The following is an 18444-nucleotide window of genomic DNA, read 5'->3' as shown; positions in this document are numbered from 1 at the left end:
AAAGAATAAAAATAAAAAAAAAGCTGCAAAAAGAGACAATAAGGCAGAAGATTCGGATGAAGAAGGTACATGTATGCAAGTCGACACATGAAAATAATTTCCCTGAGGATATCAAGAACGAAATCATGAATGCCCTAGTGCAAGCATTGAAAAAAGACGAAGATGATGTCCACAACCCATTCCTTATTCTTCCCTGGCATACCAAAAGATCTGTAAAACGCTATCTTTTCATGGATACACTTAGAACAGTATGTTCTTCAAAACTCAATCTCTCACCTTCTATTAATTGCATCCATTTTCACTGCAATATTGTTCTGATGATATATGTCTCTACGTGCACGCGCATGTATTATTATATAGGTGAATGTGCTTAAAGACGGATGAAAAGGTGTTGACGTTCATATGCTACCATCTAAAGCTAGTGATATACAGTGAGAACAAGTTTGTTTTCCGAATGGAAGATCCACTCGATTGCATGTTGTTCATTATCAAAGGGACAATGTGAACCTACGCGTCAAGTGATAGTCATGGTGGGCAAAGAATCTCATCAATGGCCATCAAACCCCTCGGGAAAGGTCACTTTCATGGGGAAGAACTTCTCGATTGGGCAAACTGTTTCACCGAAGTTCCAGTCTCCAGCAAACATGTCAAAACGGACAAAAGTCGAAGCATTTGTGCTCATGTCCCAGGACTTAGAAACTGTAGTCTCCAGATGCAAAACATATTGAGAATTGCACAATTGTAACAGTCCTGAAGAGGTGGCACTTGCTACCATCCATCATGTGTATACCAATGCGCGACGGTGTCCGCCCTGTCCCCGGCTAGAATAGCGGATGTCAATGGTGAGAGCTTGCCATTGACAGCTGGCAATTAGTATATTGAGAAAGGTCAAAGTGGAGATGCTCAAATTATGGCCAAGAGTTCCATACACAACTCTAGCTGGGTACAGCTCTGGCCTGGAAACAATATTGTTGATATTTAGCCAGGGTAGCGTTTCTCTAATTTTGTGAATCAACCAACAAGAAGACATTAGCACAAGTGGTTTAAGTAATTAAGTCAACTACAAGTGGTTTAAGTAATTAAGTCGACTGCAAGTGTTCAAAATCAAGCCTTTGCAACATATCTTTCTCAATGCAAAAGACAATCCATTTAACCTTTCATGTGTAATAGTCGACCAAAAGTAATTTTAAAACAACTTCAGTTGAATTATCTGTCTTAATTAGTTTCTTATATTGTGAAAGAACTAAAACTAGGTTGGGAAACTTTTTTTCTTTTTCTTTTTCTTTTTTTTTAAATAAAAGAAGACAACCGGTGGTTATCCACTCATTCTGAAGCCATGAAGATTCACATAGACATTTCAGTCTTTCTCAAGTCACAAGTCTAGCTTTCACAGCAACAACATGTTTTAAACCGGATACATCTAGTTTTTTGTTTTAAAATAGGAACTTATTTAAGGGAGGATGAACAGTAGAGAATGCAAAGGAAGAAAAAGAGGGGAATGTTGTCTTTTTATCTTTTTTTTTTTTTTGGACAAGAGGGCGAATGTTGTTTACACAGCAACGGCCGTATAACTGTTCAAGGGGTGAGGTTTGAGTAACTCCAATGGTAATTCACTTTAGTCTTTAGTTTGACTCAAATAGGATAATTTTATCCTCCAATCACATCCGTTCATTGTATCGTGCGGTCAAAATTATTATAAATTTTTTAATTTAAAATATAAATAGTAATTGTTAAAACTAATCGCACGATGTACAATAAACGGATGTGATTGAAGAAAGGATCCTCACAAAGAGGATCCAATGAGGATCCTCTCTCCTCAGTTTGAGTGAGTGTACGTGTTGTATATATAGCTTTACATCAATCAATCAGTTACAAAATAGACTTATCTCAAATGACAAATTTACAAAATAAAATACATGTGATAATAGTGGAAAATAAGATTAATCCAAAGAGTTTATCTGTTGAAGAGTTGCAGAAGAATGCAAACTGTTCCTCAGCATATTCCAACTGTTTGGCAGCAGAGTTGGGCGGGAATGATTTTCATAAGTCTTTTGCATCTCAAGATTCCCTCCTCTTTTACATGAAATAGCCAAATACAAGGTGCCAGGAACTTAAAGTGGGAATATGAAGTCAATAACCGGTCGTGTTATAGTATCTGTTAATTTTAACACGTAAAATTCAGGTCAGGTTATATTTTTCATTCATTTTAACGAGTTTGATACAACAGAATCTATTAAGATATATGATATGTCATTAAAACGACACAAATACAGTAAACACAACACGATTACCATGCCTAAAGTAAGTCTGAATGCTCTGTACTTTTTATTAAATACTTAAATATTAATTGTGACGGTGAACTAACACTTAAGCAAGGCCTAGCCTACTCTAAACAGGAACTGTTAGAACACGAGTGCAACAAAATTTGAGACAAATTGTTTGATTGCCCAATTGAGGTAAAAGCCAAGCAATTTTCTCCACGATGGGACAAAAGCATCAAATTAACATCAGACAAAATATTGGCTGATACTGTTAGACGCTCGTTTGGTTTCACACTTATCACATCACATTTCTAGCCCACCTAGGCTTCTCATTTCTTCATAAAAACCTATCAGTAGCCATGCTTTATCTGATCATCAAAACACCATAAAAAATAAAAATAAAAAGTCTAGCCTACTTAGATTCCTTGTGTCATCATTATCTAAGACTTTGATTTTCCTTTATCCTATTATTCCACGTGGATCTGCATGCAAATCCATTCAAATATGGAACTATGCAACTGACTAGATATCAAGCTGCACAGCAAGCCTTCCATGACTCATTCCACTGCCGTATTAATTGTGAGGGGTTAGCAAGCAGCTAGCTGCGCAATCTCCTTTAATTTCTCCACAACCCGATAAATTTTCTGCAACAAAATCTCATGCGTATCTCTGTAAGCTTTAAGGATATCATCAAGATAATTACTACAATTAAAATCAATAGTAATGCCAACAAAATTATCTTAACGACTTTGATACCACGGGCCGATGGTGTAATTTTAGGTCCAAACATATGTGTACTGGTTGTCCTAAAGGTTCTATTATTTAAGCTTTCTTTTTCTTTTAAAAACAAAAAACCTTCTTGGTATGAAGGAATTTTCCATGGCTGCGTTGGATAATTATTCAACAGAGTTAGGTCCTCTTCCGCCGACAGGTTAGTGAGAAGACTGAAGAGGGAGGGAAAAGAACAAGAAGGGAACCCTGGCACCGAAATCTAAGTGGACAGGCGTGGGCAGTTGTGAAAGGGTGATAAAAATTAAACCAAGTAAATTTGGAATCATTAAAACTACGTGGCAGATTGAGGGGCATCAGATGAATTTCAATGGCCAGGATTAAAAGCCTTGTATAATCTAGTGGGGGAAAAAACACTGGGATTAAAAATCCTGTTGCGATTAAAATCCATGGGCTATAGGCAACTCAATCTCCTTAGTGAAGAGTAATTATTTAAGTGCATCTTAAAAAATATATTTTTATTTATAATTTTGGATAATAATAAAAAAATTAGTTGAAAGTAATTGAAAACATTGAAATGTGTTGTAAGGTGCAAGAACTATTGTTTGCATAATTTTTTTTGTATTTTTAATTAATTTTTGTTTTAGTTTTTTAATAATGGTTGACATCACTGTGACTTCAACATTGCACCGTTTGGCTTGAGGGCTGGGCTAGTTGATAATCGACTGGGTGAGCAACTGGGCTCACCAACGTTGGAGTCGCTATTTAAGGTGGGGAGTCGGGAGTGGTCTAAGCTTCATAATAGATTAGCAATAATATGTTCAAATTCGCTTTTGGTGAGAATCTATCATAAAACCTCTTACTTACAAGTGAAAATAAATAGCATTAGACTGTAGTACTAAGTGGTAAGCTTTGTGTACTTTTGAGGAAAAAAACATGCGAAGAATCCAAATTCATAAAATAATTAGGTTTGTGGGTCCCACACACGTGTCATGCATATGTCACACGCCAACATTAGTTAGGTGCATTTTTGCTCACCACTTTTAAGTGGTTGTAATACTTACTACTTACTTATTATCATTGGATGAGTTAAAATTTTGAAATTTGTATCTATCTTTTATATATACTCAAGATTTAAATTCATCTAACAATAATAAAAAAGATGCACGTAACCGTCATTTAAGGGTGGCCTAAAAATATTCCCATGAGCTAGCTAGTAGCTACTCCAACCCTTTTTTTGGTCCAAAAAGGAGAATGTATTAAAAAGGGCAGAACCCTGTCGAGAACGACAAAGGCGGCAAAACCCAGGAAAAGGCTATAAACCAAGCGAGAAAAAAGACCAAACAGTTGTTAAAAAGGGTTAGTGGTCAAATCCTAGACATCCCACTAACCCAGAAAAACACAAAAAGACAGCTGGCTACTCCAACGTGATCGACTTCCTTACTTGATTTTCCAGTTGGTGTGCCCCTCAAATAATTAACAAATAATCCAACGTTTTTGACGTTGACGGACTACCTTGAATCTTTCAATAATTAACAAATAAACCTACATGCTTTCATAATGCATCTATTGGTTCCGAAAAGTGATAAAACTGAAAGTTGAGAGTTACGTAAAAAGCATTACTTTCAATATAGAATAACGAGATTCAATAATTATGTGTTACGTATTGTAAGGATTTGAATTTTCTCCTTTTATTCTGAGCTGTTCAAAGCATTTTCAAGTTAATTTAAAATTCAAGATTATGCCAAAACTGACCATAAAAAAGAAACTACTAATAAGAAGAGAGAAACAAACAGAAAAGGAATTAAAAATTGGGCCACTAATTGGGTTTGAGGCCCACATGGAATAAGATAAGAATAACGAGATTCAATAATTATGTGTTACCTAGTGTAAGGATTTGAATTTTCTCCCCTTCAGTCTTCTCCCCTCCTTTTGTTCTGAGCCTTTCAAGGCATCTTCAAGTTAATTTAAAATTCAAGATTATGCCAAAACTGACCATAAAAAAGAAACCACTAATAAGAAGAGAAAAACAAACAGAAAAGGAATTAAAAATTGGGCCACTAATTGGGTTTGAGGCCCACATGGAAGAAGATACGAAAAGTTTCTTGTTTCAGCTTGCAAGTGGGTTTCCCAGAGCGATTCCGACCAGTCCACTCCATTGATTGTTGTCCAATTTTCTACATGTTTGTTTGTTGATATAGTAGATAAGAAAAGTTTCTTGTTTCGGCTTGCAAGTTGGTTTCGCAGACCGATTCCGACCAGTCCACTCCATTGATTGTTGTCCAATTTTCTACATGTTTGTTTGTTGATATAGTAGATAAGAAAAGTTTCTTGTTTCGGCTTGCAAGTTGGTTTCCCAGAGCGATTCCGACCAGTCCACTCCATTGATTGTTGCCCAATTTTCTACATGTTTGTTTGTTGATATAGTTCGAATCAGTCTTACTCTTCTATGATCTTTATTTTAAGGACAACCAATGCATATTATCTACAATATTATATTAGTTTAAATCTAAAGATTTAAAATATTTAACAACTTAATAAACCAAATCCAACTTAAAATCTATGAACCATTAGAAAACTCATTTTCTTGTTTGGGTTTATTAAATTGTCAAATATTTTAAGCATTTGAATCTAAACTAATATAATCTTTTAATTAACATACATTTGGTTCTTATGGGTCCTCAAAATGAGTACCTTAGGAAAGCATGACTCTAGTTGGAATATAGAAATCTCGTCCGTTTAATGACAGGGCACATACTTTATCATCTGTCTGCCTGAAACTACCTACCATTTGCCATCCCAAGCTACATTCATCTGCCATATATCTGGAATTTGCTTGAGATGGGTTGGGCCTCTTCATTTAGAGTTCAGGACTGAAATAATGAGAGGCCGAACCCATTATTTCAATCCCAAATATGTCTCTTGAGATGGGTTGGGCCTCTCATTATTCCACTGGTTACGAATTTGGGTTTTTTATTGTAAAATAAATTTGTATAATTTCTTTAAGACATACTTCAACCCTTGGGGTAATACTTAAATTTTAGGTTTTAAACTTATCCTAATTTGCTCCAACCCTTGGGGCAAATATGCGTTAAACTCAAAACTCATTTATGGGTCAAATTTAGCCCAGGATTTATCCTGGGTTAGTGAGGCTGATCCACAATATATATATATTTATTTATAAATTCATTGAATCCAACGGTGCAGATCTAATTTGATCAAATTCAATGGTAAAATATATATAACAGTCTAAATTTAAATCCAACGGCTACAGAAATTAAAAAAAAATATTTATGTGTTTCTTATACTTTGGTAATGTTCCACGAGTTTCATGGTGTCAGTTTAGTGATTTTTCAATATTTATTGGAATATAAATATTTTTAGGTTAAAATATTCATAAAATTAAATTTGGATAGTCCACATAATTTTTTTTAAGCGTTACTTTAGAAAAAAAATTATCCTCATCTTGGGTTAAAATTTTAACCCAAAAGGGTTGGAGAAGAAAAATTGTTTATGGGTTAAAAGTTTTAGGTTTTAACCCAAAGATTGGAGATGATCTGATAAATGTGAATCTCAAATGTGTTGGTGGATCCTATCCACTAAATTATTTTTTTTAATACATCGATATTTTTACACTAAAAGGATGTAGAGTTTGGTTAAGCCACACAATGGACAACCTAATTTGGTATCAAATTCGCCATTCAAGAGTTTCGAATCTAAAACCTCTCACTTTTAAGTAAAATGTATATTATAAAATGACTTACGTCATATAAAAAGACAAACTTGAATTTTATTAAATAGAATGGCAATGCAGCTAGCAGCTTCAGCTTCTGCCACTCAACCCAAATGCTATCCCTCTGCCTGCCAGTCTCTCTCCACCGAGTAAACTGAAAACCTCGTCGTAGCTATTTATTAGGTAATCTTTATTACTCATCATCAAGGTCATTGAGTCCATATACATTTAAGTTATTATGGATCCAGATATGGAGAACCAGGCAGTAACAGACAGGTTCGTACTCTCTCTCTCTCTCTCTCTCTCTCTCTCTCTCTCTCTCTCAGTATTTCGAATTATCTTAGCTTGCTGTTATTTGTCACTCTCAAGGTATAGCAGCGCACCATGGCGCAGCGGTGGGAATGATAAAGCGTTGGAAATCCACGGAGAGTCCCAAAATGTGTACGAAATTTATGCTATTTGAAACACTACACTTGATTATATATGGCTATTACAACACCTTCTATTCCTTTATTTTTAAATTTTAAAACGCCGAATACAACATAGTGGCGCCGGCAGCGAGGCTACGGAACTCATCTAATCGGATGAGAGGCAGTAGCTGGCATCGGAGTTGCATATGGTAGCCAATTTGATTCACTATTCAGACTTCAAAGACGTGAGGAGTTGACTTCAGTGAAAACTTTTAACAAAGACAAACTTCTTTCTACAAACACAGACACAGTGACCCGTTCATAACCATTCCTCCAAGGAAACGTTGCGTCACATTCAACATAGACAAACTCACTCTTATACTAATTTATGGGATTGGCTACAAATATACACAGAATCATATATAATATTACTTTGGAGTGAGGTCCCTCCTGCATTTCTTCAGGATGCCCTCCTTCAAGTTAGCTTTACTTGATTTGAAGTTCTAATGAAATCGTTTCCTTTCAGAAAAGAAATATATATACATATATGACCTAATTGTTGATTTATGCGAACTTGTGTAGCGCCAATTTCTCCATTGAGTTAATATTAGCCGATTATCTCTTGAATTTTTATAAATAGTCAATTTTCCTTTGGTGTTAGATCTTGAAATTTTCATCTAATTTTTCAAGGGAAAACTTGATATAAGTCCAATTTTTTTAGCCAATGGTAAGAATAGCCAAATTTTTTAAAATAAGTCCAATTCCTTAAATTTAATTATTTAATTATCAATAATTATCTATTCAATGATAAGATTTATTATAAAAATCAAATTTCTTCTTAATTATCTCTTTGATTATTTCTTTTTATTTTTATTTTTTTGTTATTTCTTGTTCTTCCTCCTACTTTAAACCCCATTTATAGATTTTATTTTTAATTTTTATAATCAACCTATATCACAGGTTAATTATTTTTATGTATCTATATGACAAATTCTTTTTTATAATCAACGTGTCACAGATTCATGTGTCTTGCTTGTAGGTATGTTGTGTTTTTTTCCTACCTTTTAGTTAGATTTCCTATCTCACTTATAGGTATAATATATATATATATATATATATATATATATATATATATTCATGTATTTGTTACTTGAGTTAAGGTACAATGTTTTGTAGATAATTTATGTTAGTATATTAGTTTTTTTTTTTGTAAGATATTAATTAGATTTTTTGGAGTTGAAAAATGCATAATATTAGAAGATTTTAATTGATTTTTAATATTTTAAAAAAAATATAAAATGAGTATAAAAGAAATAAAAACATGTAATTAGATAATTGGACTCACTCCTAAAAATCATCTATGTTTTTGGACCTAGATCTAAAAGCCCCATTTTTCAATTAGTCACACGGATAACCTATGCCAACTATATAAGAGCAAAAACGTATTCTTGTTTTGTTAAATTGGGTGCAAAGCCAATACTTTGTAACTCCTAATTAAACTTCCATGAATAATTCAAACATAAAGTGTACGGAGTCAACTAGTGGAAGAGAAGAAGAAGAAGAAGAAGAAGAAGAAGAAGAAGAAAATAATAATATGTTGTCCACATGAAGGATAAAATTACTTTATTACCCTCAAGCATTTGCCATATGACCAAAATAGATAGAAAATTACATGAAAATTCCAATAATTAACATCCTAGGGTAGGGAAAAATTGGCTAGAATTAAAGTTGGGGTTTTTTGAAATAGGTCCAAAATAACTAAAAATTTGACATATTTCAAAAATCAAAAGTCACTAAAAATTGGACCTATTTCAAAAGGTAGTCTATAAAATTGGACCTATTTCAAATTTTGCCATTAAAGTTTAGGAGAAAATTGGAAGCTCAACACAAATTCGGGACGGAAAATTGACAAATAGCAATATGTAGATTTATCATCCAGAATATCAAAGTGAGATTTGGCCTTTTTTTAAAAAAAAAAAAAAAAAAAAGAGAGGTAGTTTTTGTATTTTGTTGTGTACAGTGAAAATTTCTAAAATATTTTGGTAGTAGTCTGATTTCATTTAGACTTCTTGTGGTGGTCTACAACTGTTCACATGAATTATATTAGATCATTAGATAGTAATTCTATTAAATATATACTAACATTTCCCTACACACTTTGTGTGTATGAATACATTTTTTTTTAGAAAATGAGAGGGGGGGGGGGGGGGGGCGGGGGAGTGGGAGATTTTTGTTTTTGGTTTTTTATTTTTTTATTTTAAATATTGAAGGTATTTTAACATCATCTGACCTGAAGGTGAGGTTTCAATAAAAAAAAGTAAAATTTGAACATGTGAAAGTATATTATTGTCCATCATTTTTTTTGTGTGATAGAAGATTAAGTAGTATTTTCACCTTCTTTTGATTGACAAAGAGGCTTTTATTAATTAATAGAGATTAATAGAGATAAGTATTGTAGTCAATCTTAGAAAATTATTATTATTCATTATTATGCTACGTTATGGACGGATACTTGTTTTAGCGAAGAATTCTGAAATACATCTAATAGCTGCTATTAGAATCGGATTTATATCTCATTTTATCTTGTTTAATTTATTAGCTCGAGGGCCTCATTATTAGGATTTAGAGTGAATGCATATGAATTTCATTCATTGTTTGTTGCGTGTTTCCCAGGATAACAAAAATAAAGAAGATTTTTGATGTGCGTCAGGATCAGGGGACTCACCTTAGAATGTGGAACAGTATATTTGTGATCTCCTGTGCATTTGCTGTCTCTCTGGATCCTTTGTTCTTTTATGTTGTGAATTTCAAAGAGGATGAAAAGTGCCTTCATACGGACGAAACGTTGGAAATTGTTGCTCTTGTTTTGCGATCACTCACGGATGTCATTTTCCTCGTGCATTTGATATGTGAAATTTCAGCCCTCAAAATGAATATCTCGAAAAATGAACAGTCCGAGGCAGTGAAACAAACTGGGGGAAATTCCGGTAAGAAATGGAAAGCCAGAGGGTTGATTCAATATGCCAGAGAGTTGATTCAATATGCCATTGCCAGGAAAATAATTCAGAATATGTTATCCATCATAATTGACGTTTTAGTTCTTATTCCCCTCCCACAAGTAAGAGAAATTAACTAAACTCTAATTTTTTTTTTTTTTTGGTAGCTAGCTGAAATTGATGGTTCTATGTCCTAACCCTTGTTTATCTTTTAATTTTCTTCAGCTGATAATACTAATGTTTTACCCAAGGGAAGGCTCAGGATTTGTGGAACACAAAACGTTTGTGAATGTGTTTCTTCTGGGTCAATATGTTCCGAGGGTTCTTCGAATTCACCTGTCGGCCAAGGCATTCAAAAGGATGAATGGGAGATGGGCTAAGGGTCTTTTCAACTTGTTTCTCTATATTCTTGCCGGACACGTAAGTTTCAACTCAATTGTCATTATATTTTATTACTTTGTTAATTACTAATGTTGGATTATGGACCAATGCCGTTGTTTTCGAAAATGATAGTGTAGAAACATGACTCTTTAACTTAATCATGTAGAACGTTTATAATATACAGGGTTTGAGAAGACTCATATGTGGTAGGATTTCTAAATTAATTACAATTGATATTACGTTGCCTTAATTAAGGAGAAGATTCTAGACTAATTAATTCTATCCTAACACCACCTCCATGCCATTTAGTAATACGGTTTAGTGGTATTCCTTCTCACTTGTAAGTGAGAGGTCATAGGTTCGATTCTTTCCAAAGACGAATTTGAACCACATTGTGAGGCTTAGCCCACTCTCCCACTTCTCTTTGTGTAAATATTATCGTTTGTTCAAAGAAAAAACACAACCACCACCACCACCACTCACCACCCCCTACAATTGGACAATCCTGATTGGACGAGAATGAAACAAAGTACACCATGATGCGGTTGATGAAGAGCTTTAGTAAGAAGATCAGCAGAAGAGGTGTAACAAACGGGATGACCATAAAGAGCCACATTTCTACAACCAAAATGATAAAAAGGTCAATGCAGCTAGTACGAGCATGGTGAACTGAATTAGTAACAAGATAGGTGGCACTGAGGTTGTCACAATGAAGTAGAATTGGAAAGGATAGCCAAACACCAAACTCGCGAAGAAGAAAATAAAGCCACGTAGTATAATTAGCACATTGATGAGCAAGGGACCTATATTTAAGTTTAAAGATAGATTAAGACATTGTCGGTTGCTTTTTATAGCACCAAAAGATGAGATTGGTGCCAAGATAAATGCGGTAGCCCGTGGTGGAGTGGCGAGTTTCTAGACAACTCGCTCAATTTATGTTAGAACAAGCAAATCAGAAGCAAGTTAAGGAGTCAAAGTGATGTCAAATCCATAGTACCTTTGATATAGCAGAGAATCAGTTTGTCTGCAATCATATGAGAAATGCGAGGGGAACTCGTGAATTGAGCAACATGATTGACAACAAAAGATATATCAAGGCAAGTTCAAGTAAGATACTCTAAGGAGTCAACTAACTCGCGATTAAGGTCGTTTGTGAAAATTTGAAGGTCTTGTGCGAAAATTTAAATGGGCCCTCCTTAATCTTTTAAGAAAATACTAAACTATGTTTGAAAAAAATACTAATTTTTTGTTTTAGACATTAATCTTTTTTAACCTTTCAAACATACCTATGTTTAATCTTGTCTGTGTTTTCGTTTGATTTATTCAATTCGATAGCTAAAAATAAAACTAGTGTGTAAGAAGCTAAAAATGACTTATTGAATAAGAAACCATGTTTTATTGCGAAGTTAAGCATTATTTCTTCATTCATGGCCTAACGCCATTCAGGATGCTTAGAAGCTTGAGAATTACTAGAATCAATAGACGCTAAAAGAGCATGAGAAAGAGGATACCGAACAGTGATATCAATTCGAGTTTTTTGTGTTTGGAGATGCCGTCACGTAGCCGAGTGACCATGGGACGAGTGGACTGAACAACGGAGGTAGTCAGCGCAAAGCAGGCGACGGAAGGGGGCAGCAAGAGACGCTGAGACATTGTTGGTGCTGGTGGCAGACACGGCAGCATAAGAGAAAACACGCGTTTGTGTCGTGGGGCCTTAATGTTATGGACGTGGGTTGCTGAGGCGGATGAAATGTGATTTGAGCGCTGGGCTTGGCATTGAAGTGAGCGCATTGGAAACCGGCCCGGGGCGAGCTGGTGCGAAAGCTAGCGTATTGATGATGACGGCTGGTGCGCTGGGCTGTTTGGGAAAGTTGGGGGCTGAACAGTGGCGGTGGGACTGGGAATTAGGAGAGGGGTCAGACACTGGTAGGTCAGTAGGTAGAAATGGGCCAGGCGTGACACATGGACTGGACCGCACAAGAGAAGTAGTGGGAGGTTGCAAGACTGGATCTGGCAGAAGTTGGGCCCTCGGTGGAGGTTTGTAACTGCAAATTAGGTGTGGAGAGAGGTAGGAAGAAGATTAATGAGGTGGACGGCTGTGAAGGCATATTTAGCCCATAATTCACAAGGGAGCCCTGCAGTGTAGAGTAAGGCTTGTATTAAGGTGGCTATATGGCAATGCTTTCATTTGGCAAGCCATTTTTTTGTGAGTGGGGGCAAAAGTAGCGTTATTCAATACCCAACTCATGACAAAAAGTAGAAAAACATTGATTAACATACTTCGTACCTTTATCACTTTGGAGAACTTGAATAGTAGCTTGAAAGATATTACGAACCATAGCCAGAAAGATTTTGAAGATATCAAAAATTTCCAATTTTCGTTTCAGATAGATCCAGGAGTAGCAAAAAAATTATCGTTGAATAAAATATAATGAAAAAAACTATAACATAACCAACAAGAGACATCACACATTAGAATGAACGATATAAAACAAATAGAAAGCACAATTATTAGTATTAGAATAAATAGAAAATTACCTTGATTTGCTAAGAGCGCATCCCATACAAAAAATTTATTGATTTGATATCAAAACCTAAGCGAGACATGACAGGCGACGAAGGACGACCAAGTCATTGGTGCTAAGTGGATGATGAAATAGCGGTAAAGGCATGGTGGACATCGGAGACAGTAAACGACGGGGACAAAGAACAAACCCATCCTTGCACCTTGAAAAAGCAAGAAATCAGTACCTAAGTCATAGATTTGAAATAGTGTTGGAAGAATTCAGGCAAGAAGGAAGTTCAGACATGACAGGTTGAAGACGCCATTAGGTATCGTTTGGTATGCAGACGGGATGGGATGGAACGAAATGGGACGGGACGGGACGGGACAGGACAGAACGGAACGGAGCGGGAGCAAAGATGCCCTCGGATGGAAACAAGGAGGAAGAAGAAGGAGACGGAGAGGTTATAATTTTGTGTTCCACGGATGTGGAACGAGTCGTTCCAAGGGGGTGAGGTGGAACGAAAATTCACCCAAAACTCGTCCCGTGGAACAGCTCGTTCCACTCGTTTTAGGCGCACCAAATGTGGGACGGAACACCTTGTCCCACTATGTTCCCTCCCGTCCCACGTACCAAACGGTACCTTAAGGAAAGGAGAAGAATCAAGACAAAAACCCTAGAAACTATGGGAGTGAGACTGCAATAAGGGAGTAAAGGCTGCTGTGATTTGTTTTTTATTTTTATTTTTTATTGTTGGTGTGAGAAAGTCCTACAAGAAGAGAACGACCGTAAGTTTTTTTTTTATTGCCTGCAAAAAAGATGATATGGTTGGATTGCTAGACTCTGGTGGAGGAATGATACTAGGTAGAAATATAACTTCTTGATTAATTATGTATAATGTTTACAATAAATATAGGCTTTGAGAAAACCCATATGTGGTAGAAGTTCTAAATCAATTAATTACCATTGATATTACATTTGTTAATTACGAGAAAATTCTAGATTAATTAATTATATGCTAACAGGTAGACTAATATCTAGAGTTTTTTGTTTGCACGTTATGGGTTTAGGTACTCGGAGCTTTTTGGTACTTTTTTTCTATTCAACGAGCGGTATCATGTTGGTATGAGGCTTGTAAACAATGTATTGGTAAATGCGAGGACACTTTGTACTGCGATAGTGCGCAAACTACCAGACCTCTAAACCAGACTTGCTTGGTTACTGTGAATTCTACTGCAATAAATATGACCGAATATCTAAAGTATAGTTGCCCGTTGGATACTCCAGATGGTGCTTCACCTCGATTTAACTTTGGAATATTTCTCGATTCCCTTAAAAATGAAAACCCAGATCAAGAGTTCGGAAAGCAGTTTGTATACTCTTTCTGGTGGGGCTTGCGAAATCTAAGGTACATTATATATCCATTGGCAACCAACAATTTTCAGAAAAATATGTAACGAATAAAATTTTTGGGATTATCTAATTCGGCAACATTGTCTAATATTTTGCAGTAATTTTGGGACAAATCTGGTCACAAGTACATATGTGTTGGAAAACTTGTTTGCGATTCTCATTTCAGTCATTGGCTTGCTACTGTTTGTATATCTCATTGGAAACGTGGAGGTTGGTATATTAAGTCTCTCTGTACATTAACTTTCGACAATTTTTTTGTGTTTGGGAGTTGGGACTGTGGAGATCATTCTTCGAGTATATTAAGTAATTGTTTGATTTGTGGCGAGACAGGCTTTTATACTGATGGGAGCTACAAAAACAGTGGACATGAGACGACAAAGTAAAAAAAAACAGGAAGCTGAAAAAGCACTTAAGAAAGTATGTTCCTCAACCTCTATCTCTCACCATTAATTTATGGAATACATTGCTTTAAAACAAAATGATGTTAACATTCGATGTTTGAATTACAATAATGATAAGATTGCACTATAATCTTAAAGTTTATAGTCCATAGTTATACAATAATGCTAAGTTAGTTAACAACACAGAATCACATTGTTATTACTAAAACTAGGTTAATGTTACATTCATTACAAAATTACTGTTCAAATTAAAGAGTACAATAGATTAACCTGTGTATGTATACTACAGATACCAATGCTTAAAGACATGGATGAAAAAGTGTGGAAGAAGATGTGCGAATATCTAAAGCCAGCGACGTACATTGAGAACAGCTTCGTTTTTCGAACAGGAGATCCACTCGATTGCATGTTGTTCGTTATCAAAGGGACATTGTGGACCTACGCGTCGAGTGATAGTCATGCTGGGCAAGGAATCTCATCAATGGCCATCAAGCTCCTCAGGGAAGGTGACTTTTACGGGGAAGAGCTTCTCGATTGGGCATCAGACTGTTTCACCGAAGTTCCAGTCTCCAGCAAACATGTCAAAAGTCGGACAAAAGTAGAAGCATTTGTGCTCATGGCCGAGGACTTGGCAACTGTAGTCTCTCTACTCAGACCACATAATCGTAACAATCCTGAAGAGGTGGAGAAGGTGACACTTTCTGCTGTTCTTCGTTTCCATACCAAGGCGCAACGACGTCCGCCTCCGTCCCTGGCTTAAATAGGGGATGACAATAGTAAGACCTTGCCATCTGCAGCAAGTAATTAGTATCTTCAGAAACGTCGAAGTATAGACGCTTTATGGCCAAGAGTTCCATACACAACCTAGCTGCGTAGATTTTGTATAAGCTTTGGCCTCAAAATAATATTATTACTGGTTGATAATTAGCCGTACGTTTCAATAATTAAGCAGTGGTAGCCACAATACCATTTCTCTCAAAGATATGTTTATGTTGGTCATGGTCTGAAACATTTGCAGTTATGAGGTTTAAGTTATTAGGCATGGAAAGCTCTAAACCTTATATATCGTGCTTGATGTTCTGTATGGTAATTCACTATTTCAAGGCAGTTTTTGAGTTTTTAATGGCCTAGGGCGATAAACAAATGGGGTTATTTCCTACACATTATTTTCACAAGAAAATAAAATGTACAAATTTTTATCCCTTCTCTGTGCTTAAAACATATTAATTTGGCCACAATAAATATATAAGAATCTTCTTCTAGTATTTCTAGTGTCAAAATCATGAGGCACATATTTTTAAAATCAAGCTTTTACAAATACCTTTCCATTTAACATTTCACGTGTCATAGTTGACTTAAAATAATTTTTTAACAACTTTAGTCGAATCACTTATTTTTCTTAGTTTTTTTAGAGGAACTTATTTGAAAGGACATTGAGAAGGAGAAATGGAAAGAAAAAGGGGAAATGGTGTTTGCACAATACTTTTGGTAAAGAGATATAATGAACTTTTTTTTTATTCTGTCAATATATTGTTCATTTGAGCTCCTCTACCATACTTGAGTTGTATTTTTAACGCTAATATTAAATATATATATATATATATATATATGTATGTTCCATTTTTTGTTCATATATGTATAACCAATATATAAAAAAAATTGGGGCCCCTTTGATGCGGGCCTAACCAGTCGACCTTCCCGCCCTTTACTCAGGAATGGCCCTGTCACTGTTCAAGAGGTGGGGGTTTTTTTTTGTCAAATTCAAGAGATGAGGTTTGACTTAGCTCCTAAGGATTTGAAATCAATAGATGTAGTTCTTGAGTTTGTTCACTATCAATTATTTTAATTATTTTGTTAAAAATCTTCATTTGGTAATTTCGTTAAAAAATTCATTAAATAAGGATAAATGACAAAAATACCTTCAATTTTTGTCAAAACATTGTTACCCATTATTTATTAAATTGAGGGTATTTTTATCATTTTGGTCATTAATGAACAAAACTTTCACAAATGACATAATGATTGATGGTGGATAAAACCATGACCACTTATATTGATTTCAAATCTCAAGGACTAAAGTGAGAAACTATGCAAATCTCAAGAATCATTTTAATTAAAAAACCTAAAAAGTTTAAGAGGCCTAAAGTGGATCAACTTCTTGCAAATAACCCACTGTGGAACAAAATATCTGTAATTTCATGTGTCACTTGACCCTTTGTTCTTTTACATTCCATTCATCAATCAAGACAAGAAGTGCCTTGGAATGGACAAAAAGGTGAAGACTGTAACTCTTCTTTTGCGACTCCTCACGGATCACATTTTCGCAGTGCATATTATTCATCGAATTCGCTCGTCAGGCCATTAAATCTATCAACTCAAGAGAAATGGCAGTAGCCGGGAAATTGTCGTGGCTCTCGATCTTTGAAGTTTGATCAATTTTTGGATGTTATTAAAACTCTAGAAAAATGGTTATGCACTCTTTCAAGTTATTTTTCTCTCTTATATTTTAATGTTTAAAGTGCAGAGTAACTTTTTTTAAGCGGTAATAACAACTTACTAATGTCTTTTGTAAAATATATGAGTAGCTATAGGTTTAACTAGCTCTGTTTGTTTTGCCCAGGTGCTTGTAGTAGGTGTTTTCTTCAAGATGATAGGCCCTGGATATTTGGAAAATAAAAAGGCTCTAAATTTTGTTCTTGTTGCCCAATATCTTCCATGGATTTACCGAGTTCACCTATCCTCTTTGACAACCTTCCACAAACTGGAATATGGGCCGAAGGAGCATTCAATTTTTTCCTTTACATCCTTGCAAGTCATGTAAGTTTCTTTTTAATTGTCAATTTATTTGAGCCTTTTAAATTTCGTTGCTTCGTCTACTCCTAAACCTAACTTACTCCTACCTAGCACCCTACTCACCCTTACCATTCGACTAACTCGAGTGGTAATTCACTTTAGTCTTTAGCTTGAATTAAACATTTGTAATATACAGTGAAAGAAGACAGTAGCAGTGAAGGAATAAGTGGCTTTGTGAATCATGAACTCAGTTAACCATGAGTGAATGTACGTGTTGGATAATGTATATATAGCTTTACGTCAATCAATCAGTTACAAGATAGACTTATCTCAAACAACAAATTTACAAAATTAAATACATGTGATAATAGTGAAAATAAGATTAAACCAAAGAGTATCTGTTGAAGAGTTGTAGAAGAATGCAGACTGTTCCTCAGCACATTCGAACTGTTTGGCAGCAGAGTTGGGCGGGATGGTTTTCAAAAGTCTGGCTTATCAAGATTTCCTTTTCTTTTACATTTCATGGCCAAATACACGGTGCCATGTGCCATGGATCTTAAAGTGGGGATACATAGTTAGTAACAGATCGGATCATATTACATGTTAATTTTAACGGGTCAAGTTCGCGTCGGTTCATATAACTCGTTCATTTTAACGAGTATGACATGACACAACCTATAAAGATATCGTGTATGTCATAAAAACGACATGAACAAAATAAACACGACACGATCGCAAGGTTTAATGCAGACGCCTAGGCAGTTCTAGCATCCTTTCTTAATTAAAACATAAAAAAAAAAAAAATATACATATATATATATAT

General features: G+C 35.2%; 1 protein-coding gene across 1 annotated transcript; it reads left to right on the top strand.

Annotated features, from left to right (window-relative positions):
• The first annotated feature begins 6831 nt into the window (after nt 1-6831).
• On the top strand, nt 6832-15998 carry LOC137733238 (cyclic nucleotide-gated ion channel 1-like). The gene is made up of 8 exons (XM_068472386.1): nt 6832-6999; nt 7093-7164; nt 9807-10251; nt 10355-10549; nt 14085-14422; nt 14526-14637; nt 14758-14844; nt 15118-15998. Exons 1-8 carry the CDS (start codon nt 6962-6964, stop codon nt 15586-15588), a joined length of 1758 nt encoding a protein of 585 aa, XP_068328487.1. The 5' UTR covers nt 6832-6961; the 3' UTR covers nt 15589-15998.
• The last annotated feature ends 2446 nt before the right edge of the window (nt 15999-18444 follow it).

The sequence above is a fragment of the Pyrus communis genome, chromosome 5, assembly GCF_963583255.1.
Source record: "Pyrus communis chromosome 5, drPyrComm1.1, whole genome shotgun sequence".
NCBI classification, from domain to species: Eukaryota; Viridiplantae; Streptophyta; class Magnoliopsida; order Rosales; family Rosaceae; genus Pyrus; species Pyrus communis.
This window is presented reverse-complemented; position numbering and strand designations above follow the sequence as displayed.

What these genes read in the sequence shown, in the direction of transcription:
- LOC137733238 (XM_068472386.1), top strand. Translation starts at nt 6,962, where the DNA reads ATGGATCCAGATATGGAGAACCAGGCAGTAACAGACAG. An exon ending in CACGGAGAGTCCCAAAATGT is followed by an intron (nt 7,165 to 9,806) that starts GTACGAAATTTA and finishes CGTGTTTCCCAG; the next exon opens with GATAACAAAAATAAAGAAGA. An exon ending in ATCTCATTGGAAACGTGGAG is followed by an intron (nt 14,638 to 14,757) that starts GTTGGTATATTA and finishes GTGGCGAGACAG; the next exon opens with GCTTTTATACTGATGGGAGC.